The following is a 14932-nucleotide window of genomic DNA, read 5'->3' as shown; positions in this document are numbered from 1 at the left end:
GGGATTGTGAGTGCACATAATTCTCGGTGTCGTGTAAACCCTGGAGGGCAACCGCAAGCGTTCTACTGCATCGGAGGTAGCGCGGAATTGTCTTTTAGAGCAGTGGTCCGGCCACGGCACGACAATTGGTTCAGTTCGTACATACGCATTATCCAGCTAAGTCGTTCCAATTCATTATTTAGCTAACACTTTCTTCTTCATTTTCTATGATATTTGCAATTTTATTTTCTATTGTACGTTGTCAAATACTGCATAAAATTTTACAAACTTTGTAAAAAAAATATTAAAAAATTTGCAACTTCATTTTTTATGTATACAATGTACTCTGAATGTTCTGTTGGAAAACCTAGATCGGCTCCAACGAACAGTAGATTGACAGACCTAAATCACGGTTTAATTTACTTGAAAACTAAGTTGCATATCACAACTCACACACAGAGACGAGAGAACAAGAATGTTAAGACTTGGCACTCTAATTAATGATAATGACGTTTGTCTATAAACATGTTACACTTAAATTTTTTAGAAACAATTAATTAATAAATATGGTAAGAAACAAAAAAGATTACAAGCTAAATCTGATAGAAATACATGCATGGCATTGTTGTATGTAGACTGGGATGTGGAACTTTGGTTGGTGATAAATCGAACAAGAATGTAATTGAACCAAAACTGTTGTGAATTCGACTTAGGACTTTTGTTGGCCGAGTTCAAGATCCTTGACAGGAGAGACATTCAAGTCAGCTTTCAACAATCTAATCTCCTCTTCTGTGAGACTGCTTTTGGCATGGTGAGCTGCCTTAGCTGCAGCTTGTTTATCGAGCTCCACAGCGTAACTGTAAACAACCATACCCATAACAGCTATTCCCATACCCATTATGTTCTTTAAAGTCATCTCTGAATCAAAGAGCAACCAACCCAATGTCAACACACACACTGTCTTCATATGACCAAGCACCTGGAACGAAACTGCTGAGAATCGTCCTATACAAAGGTACTGACTAACATTGCAGAACACCGCCAATGAGCATGATAGCATAATAAATAGCTGCAGTTCAATTTCGCATCACAAAGGAAATAATAATATGCATTAAATCTTTATATAAGATTCCATCAAAATACAGACCAGTATGTAGTATGTAGTATGTAGTATGTACTTACAAGAGCACCAGAAGACATCTTGTATGTCAATAGGAATTTTCCATTTAGAAAGTAATCAATAAACGGACCAAGCACTATAAGAGATAAAGCTTGGTATGGTGCAGTTTTACTCAGCAACTCGAAAGATCCAATTGAATACTTTTTCTGCAAAGAACCTATTGACTGCAACACAAGAAAATCTTCAACTGATGACAGAAATATCCCAATGCAAAAATAGGTCATAACACCAATCTGAATCACATAGCTTTCAACTTTGCTCAAAGACCTTGTCATATAAGAATCAACTTTTTTTGTATAGTATATCATCCTGTGTCATATTTTATATTTCTTGGCATATTATGAACAAAAAATATGGTTCAGAACACATCATAGAGACTACAAATAGTTTAAAATGACAATCATAATGGGATATTAATTAGAACAATCTAATGCAAACAATTGATAATGAGTTTGTCTTTCTTGATGGTCCACATATATAGACAGTAACTGTAGATCTTGCAAGTAAAGACAAAGTGCTGTAGTAGAATCCTTACGCTAATGAGCCCATCGGAGAATTTAAAGGAGTAGAGAGCAATCATACTCTATTGATATAGCATAGTTGTGTATCCTTTTTTACTTTTGGGAAAATTGCTAAAGAAACAGAACTTTTGCGCATCTGCAATCACTAAGACATACCAGTCGCTCTACAACAAATAACACAAGCTTTCATATCAACCAAAAAAATAGCACAATATTCCAGAAGACTGTAAAAGTTACTGGAATATATAAATGTTAAGAATTTCTTCGGTTTTTTCAATCAAAAGCAAACGTGTACAATAATATAGTTAATTTAGAGTTGAAAAATGTATTTTAATTCAAGATTCATGGAAGGCCAGATGTTGGATATTTAGTAAATGTCAATTGAAGACATGTTAAAGTTCATGACCAAGATTCTCCTACATTTAAGAGAATGTCAGCAAGGGGAAGAATCCAATTCAAAAAATGGCACTTACCAAATGTGATTAGGTAGAAATAGACACAAATTTATAGATATAAAAGGACATGATTTAGCAACTTGTATTTGTACTCGCAATTCTTGGGAAGGAAAGGGGAGGGGAACTCTCCTATCATTTAAGGGAAAAGTGGGTTATAGTAAGAATCCAATTCAAAGAACAAAAGATAAATAATAGGAAGACATAGCCACAAATAGACACAAACTAGTAGACAAAATGGAGCAATGTACAGAGCATGTATACTCACAATTTGTTGTAACGATGTTGACAACACTGCCACAGTGGCACATATAAAACCTTTGGCATTGACATTGACGTCAGTTACAGTGCAAATGCCCACACCAATAACCACAAAGACAACAGACATCTTGACTTCCTTTGAGTAGTGTTTGCTGTGAAGAATCCATTCGAGAACGCAAACCACTGGGATCATGCTCAACTTCGATATCTGTAATAACGACGTGAGGACTCCACTAATTAGCCAACACTTACGAAATTAGGAGCATATTTAATCACACGAGCAAGAGAAACAATTGAATAACATACACCTAAGAGTACTCAATATATTCACAAAAGTGGCTCTCTTAGCCACCCGTTTTGACTTTCGAGTAGTATACATGTTATACTCCAGCAGAAGGCCCTATAGATCCAGTCGTGTGCATATGGAGACTATCATCTTCGACCACTATATCTAACACTCCAATCATGTTCACTAGTTAACAATCAATTTGATAAGCAACGCTTTCTCTTCCATAATTCTTCCCATCCTTAAGAATTCAGACACTTCCAAAACCAACTACTGGAGAATTGGAGATACAAGAATGTAAGAGCCTCATAGAGACATACAAAGACAAACCAGCATAACAACTACTACATACAACAAAAAGCCCTCCTTCCATCCAACAACAAACGGAGTAATAACTAGTCTCCTCACCACCTCCCTAACTCCTTTTTCTGGAATCCTCATCACATCAGACTTTTATAGATCAATTCATAGTACAACCACCCTGTCTACTTTAGTGTGAAGAATCTAGTACAACCACCCTGCCTACTTTAGTGTGTAGAATCTAGTACAACCACCCTGTCTACTTTAGTGTGTAGAGTCTAGGTTACTTGGATCCTTCATATTACCGCTGGCACCCATACCGGGATCCTTGAAACTCAAACATGGATATGGACAATCGTTAATTCATTTTGGAAAAAAACATGGAAATGTTCATTAATTAACGAGTATGACACTTAGATGCAACCCAAACGTGACACGAATACCCTAGTTAAAGAAACATACCTCTTAAACAACAAATCTATGAAACAAGGCGACATTATCAAATCCGTTATTTCACCTTACACTAAGTTGTGTCTAATTTTTACTATTTCAACATCTAACCGAAAGTATTTCTGATGTCAATAGATCGTCTTTGTTTAAAACAAATCAAATATATGACAAAGATCGGGGATTGTGTGGTATTTTCAAACTAAGAAGGTAAATGCAAAACAATTAAGGCAACCTTGTATTAATGGAAGAACACAAACCTGATAGAAACCAACAGAATTAAGCATAAGACTAAGGTTCATCCCAGTGATTGACATGTTGGCAACAATAGAAAACCAAAGGAGCTCCCAAGCAGGAACATGCTTCGATACTGAATACCCGGTAGCATTCGATACCAAACCCACCAATGCAGTCACAGTGAAGTGGAAACCAGTCAAGGTTGTGGCTGTCAAACATTACAATTTCAAATTATTTCAGTCATTACTCAACTCAAATATGGATCAATACAGAAATTCCAAATTCAACACCAGTTCAAACTGTATGACAGTAAGCAACTCATGTCAGATAAAGTAGATCCAATAACAATTACTCCCTCCCTCCATTCATCCATCCATTCGGTCTGGTTTAATCGTTGACACATTACTAGTTCAAAATTACACTATCAACTCGACTATTAATTAAGAACCCTTGCAAGATTAGTAAGGGGGGAGGGGAAGAACATGCAAAAACAAACATTAAATTCCAAAAAAAAAAGAGGGACAGAGAAAAATAAACAAACCGAAGGTAAAGGCATAGCCACTATTAGACATGAGTTGTTTATTGGCCATAATAAGAGCGACGGAGCTGACAATGTTCATAGCCCATGCTCCCACATCTGATACTGCTGACGCTTTCTTCTCCGCCTCCATTATTCTAAGTTGCCCAAAACCCAGAAATTCTCCTTGTTTTTATCTTCAAATTTCGAAGCTGAAATTGCCCAAAACCCCAGAAAATTTCCTTGTTCTCTCTTCAAATTCGAAGCTAAAACCCAGAAATTCTCCCTTGTTTTATCTTGAAATTCAAAGTTGAATGTTGACTAGCAAGACAGTAGATCTAATGGGGGCTGGAGACTAAGTATAGAAGCAGCAGCCGCACAGAATCACCGACGAAAGTGCAGAGGGGACAGTGATTGGGCAGAATTGTGTTGTTATTGATGAATATGATGGGGGGTTTTGTATTTACTTTATTTTTATTTTTATTTTTATTTATGGTTTCACTTTAGTTCTAAGGAAGATAGGAAACCCAATTTGAACCAAGATCTGGATTTGCTAATGTGGAAAAGGAAACGTGATACCCACATTCTATAAAGGGATCTTCCCACTTTGTACTTTGTTCTCTTAAATCTTAATTAATCCTAATCTCCCTTTTAATTTAGGACTCTAGAAGACCTATTTACTTCCTAACTTTCTTACCAACATCCCACCTTAAACATAAATTACTCTACGATATTTTTGCGTGTTCAACAACTAATTACTCCCAACTCCTTAACTAGTCAATTATGGGGGAATCTTACATCTATCATCTATTATGTTGATGTTAATTGAAAGTTAGTATTAACTCTAACGTACTACAAGGTAAATACGACACTAGTACATGGGGAAGGCTACATCTACCCACCGGGTAAACTACCCAGCTGAGGTGGAGATCCACGTGGACAGCCAACTGGACATAAATGGGTTGAAGATATGTTCAATGTTTTATCATTAATACAAGGCCCAAAAAACTAGCTGCTTTGTTATTAAAACTAGACAACACCATAAATATGGGGAGAAAGCTCAATTCACTAAACACATAGAAACTGGAGATAATTAATTACATCAAATTCTTTTAACATTGCTTTATATATAAAAGAACTCTTTGCATATCTACTACTCCGTAATTCTAAGTAATCTAGTTTGCAAGTGTGCAAGTTAGACGAAGCAAGGTAAAAAATAAACAGTTTGTATCTCCATTGACGAAATTAACATAATCATAGGAAGATTTTGGTCAAAAAACAGCTAGTATTTCCACTGTCTTTTGGTTTTTCTAATTAACATGATCATATAAATATTTTTTGGGATGAAATATATTCTTACAAAAAAAAAATTCTTTAAGAGAAAAGTTAGAAAAAAAAAATGCAAGTTATTTTGGGGAAAAAAAACATTTCAACAAAAAGAAAAATAAAGTTACAAATATTTTTTCAAAAAATTACCTATAAGAGCTTCTCCAAAGGTTTTATGCTCACAAAAAATAAAAATACGTGAGCAGGTAGTCAACCGTTGGTACATCAATGACAATATATATATATTTTTGTTATACTACGTACGAGGAGTTCTCACCGTCTTCGGCGAATGGACTAATCTACCGCGGGAGTTTGCACGGGTACCTCAATGGGCTCGAGCCCAAGACCTTGGTTATGGAGCAAAATGCCTTTAACCACTCATGTCAACCTCAATTGGTGGTACATCAATGACATAAGTAGCTATCAAAATCTTGTAACTATTTTAAGCAGGTAGCTCAAAATTCTTGTTGGATATTGAATCATTTATTTTAGATCAAATAAATAAATTAAATATTATAGGGAGCTATAATGTATTGTAGACAACCAATGTAAAATTTTGTACCTTAAATTAATTATAGCTAGAAATCTGATGTACCAAACTTAACTACATCACCTTATAGCTCATCATTGAAGTTGCTTTAATAGTATCATGTATTCATGTTGCACTAATAAAAAAAACATCCAATGCAAAAAGAGGACTAATAAACAAGAACGAAGGGAGTACTACAAAAATCCATCAAAAGTTTGATCGGAAAATACATGTGAAAACAATCTTAATTTAAGCATTAAGAGATTAAATGTTGATCCATTACAGATAAGCTATACTTATAGAACTATCATTTCCAACTCCTCAAAACCTATTTTGATTTCGGAGTGTATATTAATGTAAAAATTAGAGAGTTTGGAGTATCATTTTATATAACTTCTTCGCTTGCTTCCCTTCATTATGTGTCGATGTGGGAAAAGTCATTTCACTTCAAGGTTTCCATTATTATTCATTTTAATGCATCAATCCATCAAATATAATACACTTTCTCTACAAATATAATGTGGACCATGGGTTTGGATTTTGGAAGGTGAAATACGTATATATAACAGGTATGGTTTTGGATTTTCTAGAGTTCTAAAATAACTTTATAAGTTAGGGTTTGAGTAATATCAACCATTGAATAATAAATCAATGACTCATATAGTATTTTTCCAAAATTCGTCCTATTTTTTCTCATCAATATCCCACCCCATGATTTTCCATTCCCACTAATATGAGCCATTGGTTTTAAAATATATGGTTTACATACAGCTTTACCTTGTAGTGTTTTATTTAAAACTCAGGAGGTATTATTAGGGTGTCAATTAGTCAATACACTAGATTAGATCCCGTGCACGCACGGAATTTAATAATTTTTTTTACAAATTATTTAACGGATTATCTCCCAAACTACTGCATAATTATAACATTTTTAACATACTCGTTTAAATTTATTCATCTAATGTGCATATTTAAAATGCTAATATGGTAATTTGAGAAAAATATTGAGTGATATATTTTTCATTATTAATATAGCGATTTGACTAAAATATTACAAATTTAGAATAATTATTATTACGTCGTATCTATTATTGCTATAGTTTATAAACTAAATTTTGTTTCCATACATAAATAGTTTATAAAAAAAGAAAGAAAAAAAAAAGAAAAAAGAGATACACTTTTTTGGGAAAGTGATTTTTGGCGGGAAAAAATCGCACCAGGAATTGACACGTGTCATTCCTGGTGTCTCTTTTAGTATATAGTAATAGATTTATGAGCAACTTGTGAATAAGTTCGGTTAAAGCTCTGTCAAAGGTCGGGTATGGACAATTTCAAGCTAATTAATAAATGAGACTAGCTCGAACAACTTGATGTTCGACCGTTAAGCTCAAAAATAAGAAATTCATGTTCGTTTATAAGCTCGTTCATGTTCTCTTGATCTTTAAAGCTCGTCCAAACTCAAAATTTAAAAGTCAACAAAGAAAAGTATGACTACTACGGATGCATAGGTTCCCCTAGTACCTTTTAATTATTAGAATTCTGAAACACCAAATCAACCTCTCCTTGTTAACTGACACATTTTAAGGATGCATAGGTTATTTCCATGTAGTTAACTAATAGATTTATGTAAGGTTATGAACAATCTAATTGACATGCAAAAAGAAATTGGTGTAATATGTCTTCTTACGATGATTGTAATGATGATGATGAGCTCATGACTTGTAACTATCACTACATATGTAAAAAAACTGGTCCGATATATCTGAAATCCGATGATAAGCGTAGTACGTGATTTGATTTTTTTTGTACATTTCAATCTGTAGGCACCCATTAACACACGTATATCATTATCCGTTATGAGCATATGAGCCTAAATGATAAGACTGATCCCATAACCAGCCTCAAACCCGATTTGCGAACTCTAATTATCACCTTTTAATTAGCACATGCCTTGTAGTTATCTTTCAAGTTAGTAAACTTTTATTAAATTGTTTAATGTGTCACAAAGCTCGATAGATGGATTATCCCCGATCGAGCACGGTAATAATAATAATAATAATAATAATTATAATAAATAAATAATTCATTTTTCAATAGTTGAAAATGTTAAAATCGTGATGTAGATCGCATGATAATGTGAGTCAATAATGACCAACCAATCAATTGCTAATGATAGTCAATAATGACCAACATCGTCGTATTATTGGCCCATAACTTAATTTGATTAGACCAAACACTTTGATATTAGTATATCTAAATTAACGTATAAGGTACTTTTTAAATGATTTTCCGAAAAAAAAAAGGTACTTCTTCTTATATAACATACTTTGATATTAGTATAAGAAAAAGTAAAATCCCGTAAAAAAAAGTTAAAATAAAAATCATTACAAAAATTCAAAACACATTCATTAGTAGACACATATAAAAGCTCCGGTTAAGAGCTTTCTTCTGCGTATAGCACTTACAAATATCACTTTATTTGAATATTCGTTGAAGGTTACTTTGCAAAAATATTAATTACTCGTAGTAGATAATTACTTTTTTATTTTTTAATTAAGAATGTAAAATATTTCTTTGTTCATATACATACGTACTAATGTACTATGCTAAATTGTTAAAGTTGATCTTACGAGGTTTAATTTGTTTATGAATTACAAGATCAAAAACAAAAAGTAATGTCACTGATACCATTGTTGAAGGCTCTTAGTTGCAAAAATAAATAAAAAATATCATGGCAAGGCTTATTATTTTCGATGTTTGATTGATCTAATTAAGAGTGTAATACTAATAAAGGTTCCCAAGAAAGCATTAAGTAACTCCTCTTTCCTAGGTTGACCTTAAGTACAATTTAATATTTATTTTGCAATAAGATATGTCATGTAAACGGACATGTAAGCATCCATGTAAGGTGGGTAGTTGACCCAGTGGGTCAATATTGTGCATTGTGATAGCACGTTGGTTAAGTATGGCTCGTGATGTCCTGCCCATACGTGTGACATGTCATCTCTCCGAGTTCAAGAAGTCGATCATTGGTTGCGAAATCATCCACACAATAATTGTGCATATACTTAATTTTGTGTTCTACAGTAGTTTAATTTGTGTTGTTTAAGTTCTTCCTTGTAAACATATGTTAGGCCGTAGCATGTGTTTAGCATGACTGGACTCAATATATCTTAATTAGGATACACACTCTGAAACTTTAACCTACTAGATAAATATCATCAGCAATACATATACAATCACAATATGGTAACTCCAGACGCTCTTCCAAACTTAAAAGTTATGTAAAAGGAATAACATGAATTTAAGTGAAATAATTTTATTTTTTCCAACCCTAATAATAGTATTACCATTTGTGAAAAAAAAAATTCTCTTTAGACACATTTCTTTACCTTTTTTTTTTTTTTTTTGATAAATCAGAGCAATCATTTCATTGATTAAGAAACACCCTTTACAAACAACAGCCAAGAAAACAAAGCTAAGAACCTTCTAGGAAGGACCCTAGCCAACTGAATCAAGGCCAGACCAAAACCAAACATGGCACCAGCCATGAAAACAGACCAAGTAGACCACTACTACACAATTCTCTCCTGCCACCATTGCTGTACAGTATCACTATCAGGCACCCCTATACATTGAATTCTATTTATAACACTTTGTTTCACAAAATTGAAAGTATGCATTACAGTAGGAACCTTGTTGTTCCATAGTGCATCGTTTCTGACTTTCCAAATGGCATACACTACAGCATTAACTGCAGTATAATGAACCTTCTTCTGGAATTTGCTCCCCTTGCTCTTTCATTGAATCCATCTGATCAAACCCATGTAGTGAACAATTTAGCCTGGTATGCCAAGCCATCTTTTGATCTCCATCAGACAAGCCTTGCTGTAACAACACTCAAAAAAGAGATGAGGGTGAGTTTCCTCACGACTGTCACAAATCAGACACATGGAGGTGTCACATATCCCCAGTTTTTGCAACCTTGATCTAGTCTGTAGTCTCCCATGGACCATGAGCCAACAAATGACTCTATGTTTAGGGACTGCAGCTCTACACCATACTGCAGAACACCAAGGAAGTTTTTGGTGGTGCACCACCATTTGCTGATAAACTTTCTTCACAGAATATTTAGGCATTTGAGCAAAGCTATTCTCATCATAGTACTGTTTCAATTGCTCCTTGACAGCACAAATTTTCCTCCAATACCACCCACTATCAGCCTTTGGCTGATACCCCCACCAATTTGCTTCTTTCACATAGATGGCATTAACCCATCTAACCCACATAATATCCTGCTTTCTAGCAATTGCCCACACATACTTCCCCAAAGCTGCAATGTTCCAAATCTGAACATTCCTGATTCCTAGACCACCCTCCTTCTTTGCTGTACACACCTTATCCCATGCTATATACCCAGGTTTAGAGCTAAATTAAGAACCTTGCCACAGAAAAGCTCTGCAGATGGCCACCACAGTTTTAAGAGTGTGTTTTGGCAATACAAACACCTGAGCCCAGTATGCATGCACATTCATCAAAACAGAATTGATTAAAGTAGTTCTACTAGCAAAAGATAAGTTCCTAGAACTCCAGATTTTAATCCTAGCCATCATTTTATCAACTAGGCACTCACAGTCAGCATTAGTAATCCTTTTAAAATAGATTGGCACCCCAAGATACCTAAAAGGAAAGCTTCCTGCAGTAAACCCAGAGATCTCCACCACCTTTGTAAAATCAGCTTGCTTCATGCCAGCAACATAAATGGCTGACTTTTGCACATTAGCTTTCAAACCAGAAGTATCAGAAAAGATTTTGAAACTCTGAATCATCATGAGAATGGATTGAGAATCACCTTTACAGCAAAGAATCAAGTCATCTGCAAAGCACAGATGAGTGAGTTTAGTAGCTTTGCATCTAGGGTGATATCTAAAGCCTTTTTTCCTGCCCCAAATTCAGCATGATTCTGGATAAGTATTCCATGCAAACCACAAACAACAAGGGTGAAAGGGGATCCCCTTGTCTCAAACCCCCTTTTGAAGCAAAAAAACCATGTAAAGTACCATTGATCATCAAAGAGAATTTAGGGGTAGTGACACAAACCAAGATCCAAGCAACAAACTGCAAAGGAAACCCCAAAGCAAGTAGCATTTCCTCCAGGAAATCCCACTCAATGGTGTCATAAGCCTTCTGCATATCTAGCGTAACTAAACAACTGGGAGAGGCATTCTTCCTACCATACTGTCTCACAATTTCTTGACAAATCATGATATTATGCATTATAAATCTCCCATGGACAAAAGCCCCCTGATTCTCAGCAATCAACTCAGGTAAAACCACTTTCATTCTTTCACACAAGATCTTAGTTATGCACTTATAAATTACATTGCAGCATGAGATTGGTCTGAACTCAGTAACACTAGCAGGACACTTGGTCTTTGGAATCAAGGTAATGGTTGTAGAGTTTATCTCCTTCAGCAGCTTTCCAGTCCTAAAAAAGTCCAGAACAACTTTAGTAACATCCCCACCCACAATGTGCCAGTTCTCCTTAAAGAAGTGGCTCCCAAAACCATCTGGTCCAGGTGCTTTATCCCCATTAATGGCAAACATAGCAGCCTTCACCTCATCACCAGTGACTTGTGTAGTCAAACATTGACCTTGTACAGTATTCAAAACAGGTCCAGCAGCAACAATCTCAGGCATAATGCAGCTTCTATGAGCTGTATTGGACCCCAAGAGTTTCTGATAGTACTGCAAGAAGGCATTAGCCACAGACTGCTCATCACACACCCAGTTCCCCTCCATGTCATGAATGGCATAAACAGAATTATGAAGAACTCTAGCCCTAATACTCTTATGGAAGATAGCACTATTCTCATCACCCCCCTTGGCCCATGCCACTTTAGATTTTTGTCTCAGAAAAGATAGGTACACTGAATGCACAATCCTGTAATGATTTGCAGCTGCAGTTTCCTTATCAACAATATCACTATCATTTGGATTCATATGCAACTCTCTCTGGCACTGGGCCAGTTCATGCAATGCTTTCAAATCAGCTGCTTGGATATCATTGAAACCATCTTTATTCAATTGCTTGAACACCCCTTTCATTCTTATTAGCTTCATTACCACCTGATACATTGAAGTACCCACATCAGGCTTATCCCAATTAGCTTTAACCAACTCAGTGTAACCATCAGCATGCTTCCACATGTCAAAATATCTAAAAGGTTTCCTTGTAGTGTTATTACATGGATACAAACACAACACCATGGGACAATGATCAAACAAACCCTCAGAGAGAAAACCAGCTTCTGCACTAGGGAAGAGCTGCATCCACAGATCATTAGCCATGACCCTATCAATTTTAGAGAACACCCTATTGTTACCCTCTTGCTTGTTATTCCATGTGAAGAAATGACCAGCTGACTTCACATCCTCTAACCCACAACAAGTAACACAATTCCTAAAGTCCACCATAGATTGATGCCTAATAGGTGCACCAATCCTCTCCTCCACATTCAAAACACAATTAAAATCACCCATCACCACCCAGGGCTTACTCATGTTCCCACCAATCCCACACAGATCCTTCCACAATGCCACCCTCTCATTATTGTGATTGAAAGCATAGACAAAGGTACAAAAAAACTCTTTATGACTATTTCTAGGACAGACCAGGCAATGTATCATCTGGCTAGACATCCCCAACACAGACACAGTGAAAGCATTAGGGTTCCAAGCCACCATTACCCTACCACCCTTACAGTTGCTATTATTAGTTGTAAAACACCAACCACTAAACATTTTTATATACAAATCTCCCAGTTTAGACTGAGAGACCTTAGTTTCCAGAAGACCAACCAACCCAGCTTTGTGAGAATGAATGAAAGATTTCACCTCACATTGCTTTTTGTGGGTGTTGATCCCCCTCACATTCCAAGATATGATCCTATCCATTGTTTCCAGAGGAGTCCCCTCCTCCAGTAGCACACTGCTGTGGGTTCACCCCACCACCACCATCTCCCTGATCCTCACCATGATCCACTCCAAGCACCTGAAAATGATTACCAACACTAATACCAGCAGGACTAGGACTCACTCTCCTACTAGGATTTTGGACAGGTTGGAATTGTTGAACCTGCACACTACCATGATTAGCTGGTAGAGGCACCACAACCTTTGGCACCCATATCCTTCTACCCATGTTCTTCCTGCATTTAGCCAGCTCATGTCCCAAACCCTTGCATTGAGAACACACCACTGGTCTCCATTCATACTCAACCCCAATCTCAGTCACACTCCCCTTCTCATTAATGAACTGCAGTTTATCAGGAAAATCTTGCTCCACACTCACTTCAACCTGTACCCTTGCAAACAAAAGTTTATCCCTCTTTGCAGTAGCACTGTCTACATGCTTAAGAGTGCCAAGTTTCCCTACAATCTTAGTGAGGCTCTTCTCACCCCAGTACTTAAAATCAAGCTGATGTAGCTTAACCCAAATGGGCACAGATCTCAAATCCTCCTTTGAGAAATCCATATCCTGTGTCCATGCCTTAAGAACAACAGGTTTGCTGTCAAAAAAGGGCCTCTTAGAAGCCAACACCTCATCGCGTCTAGCCATGGTTGTGAACCTAACTAGGAACACCCCTTTTGCTACAACAACCACCTTCTCCACCCCCATATTTCTCCAGATTCGACGAACAAACCCCTCCATTACATGAATAGGGGGATTCGCTCCAACCACATAACACATAGTCGCAGAGTTCCAGTAATCGATTTCCTCTTGGATATCCTCCAATTCAATCACAGCAAGGTCCCCTGTTCCACTCATGGGTACTCTGTTTATGGTGACATTAGTTGCACTCATCGTTCCATTTATAGTGTTCTCATTATTCACAATCGTATCATGATTTGCAGCACATTCAAAATCCGTATTAAGATTTCCCCTAATACTACCAAAACGCAAAGTTGAGGGAGAAACAGGGTTACCTTCGATTTCCTCAACCCATGGGATTGGGGATGATCTCGAATGAATTGCTGATAGCCATTCAAAGAATTCTTTACCTTTATTGTACTTAAAATAACTAATGGTATAAAAAATGCATTCATGACAAACGTAAAGCCATTTATATGGTAAATCAAACTCGTTTATAATTTTTAAAATGTGATTACATAATCGTTTAATTACTTATCTCTCATCTAACTACTCGTTTCTCATTCTTTTTGACAGAAATTTGAGCTTATTTCTGCTTTAGAGCATCACCTTTGGTGAGCCTTCATTTGGAGTTTTTTTTCTATGTTTTAATAATTGCTTCTTTTCCTAAAGTGGCGAGTCCTTATTTTTAAAAACCCCTTTTAAAACTTAACTATCCAGTGGTGAGACTCTTGAAAAGTAAATTTTCATTTATTAATGAAGATGATTGGGCCACTAAGTCCAAAGCCCAATGGCTTAATACAGCAGCATCAAACCCGCAAGCACTACAATCCAAAAGGCTAGTCAGCCACCAATCAAGGCCCAAGGCCCACTTGCAATAAATGACCTAAGGGCAATCATTGCACAAACACTATAAATAAGCCGTCATGGCTCACTTTCCAAGGTACGTCCATTTCACGCCTTAAGACTACTCTTCTAGAGAACTTCTCTCTCTAGAATCCGAGCATCGTTCTTACTTAGGCATCGGAGGGGCTTTCCTCGGAAACACCCCCGAGGCTAGTAACTTGTTTATTGTGCAGGTTGATTTGGACACAACACATTCGAGCTAGCAAAATCTTCAACACACACAAAAAGGGCCTTCATTCGAAGCCCATTGTTTCATCCGCTTCAACACCGGAACAATTTGGCGCCGTCTGTGGGGAAGAACACTTGAAAGCTCCAAAAAAAAAACACTTCACTTTCC

At 36.4% G+C, this 14932-nt stretch overlaps 2 protein-coding genes across 2 annotated transcripts; both read right to left on the bottom strand.

Annotated features, from left to right (window-relative positions):
* Nucleotides 1-446: 446 nt before the first annotated feature.
* Nucleotides 447-4799, bottom strand: LOC110798461 (UDP-rhamnose/UDP-galactose transporter 2). Its single transcript, XM_022003636.2, has 5 exons — nt 4205-4799; nt 3687-3871; nt 2401-2601; nt 1162-1323; nt 447-1048 (listed from the first exon to the last, which is right to left on the bottom strand). Exons 1-5 carry the CDS (start codon nt 4332-4334, stop codon nt 689-691), a joined length of 1038 nt encoding a protein of 345 aa, XP_021859328.1. The 5' UTR covers nt 4335-4799; the 3' UTR covers nt 447-688.
* Nucleotides 4800-12984: 8185 nt separating this feature from the next.
* On the bottom strand, nt 12985-13902 carry LOC130461845 (uncharacterized). The gene has a single exon (XM_056830082.1). It carries the CDS (start codon nt 13900-13902, stop codon nt 12985-12987), a length of 918 nt encoding a protein of 305 aa, XP_056686060.1.
* Nucleotides 13903-14932: the final 1030 nt, after the last annotated feature.

The sequence above is a fragment of the Spinacia oleracea genome, chromosome 5 (genome assembly GCF_020520425.1).
Source record: "Spinacia oleracea cultivar Varoflay chromosome 5, BTI_SOV_V1, whole genome shotgun sequence".
Lineage (NCBI taxonomy): Eukaryota > Viridiplantae > Streptophyta > Magnoliopsida > Caryophyllales > Amaranthaceae > Spinacia > Spinacia oleracea.
The sequence above is the reverse complement of the archived record's forward strand: the minus strand, read 5'-3'. Positions and strand labels throughout refer to the sequence as shown.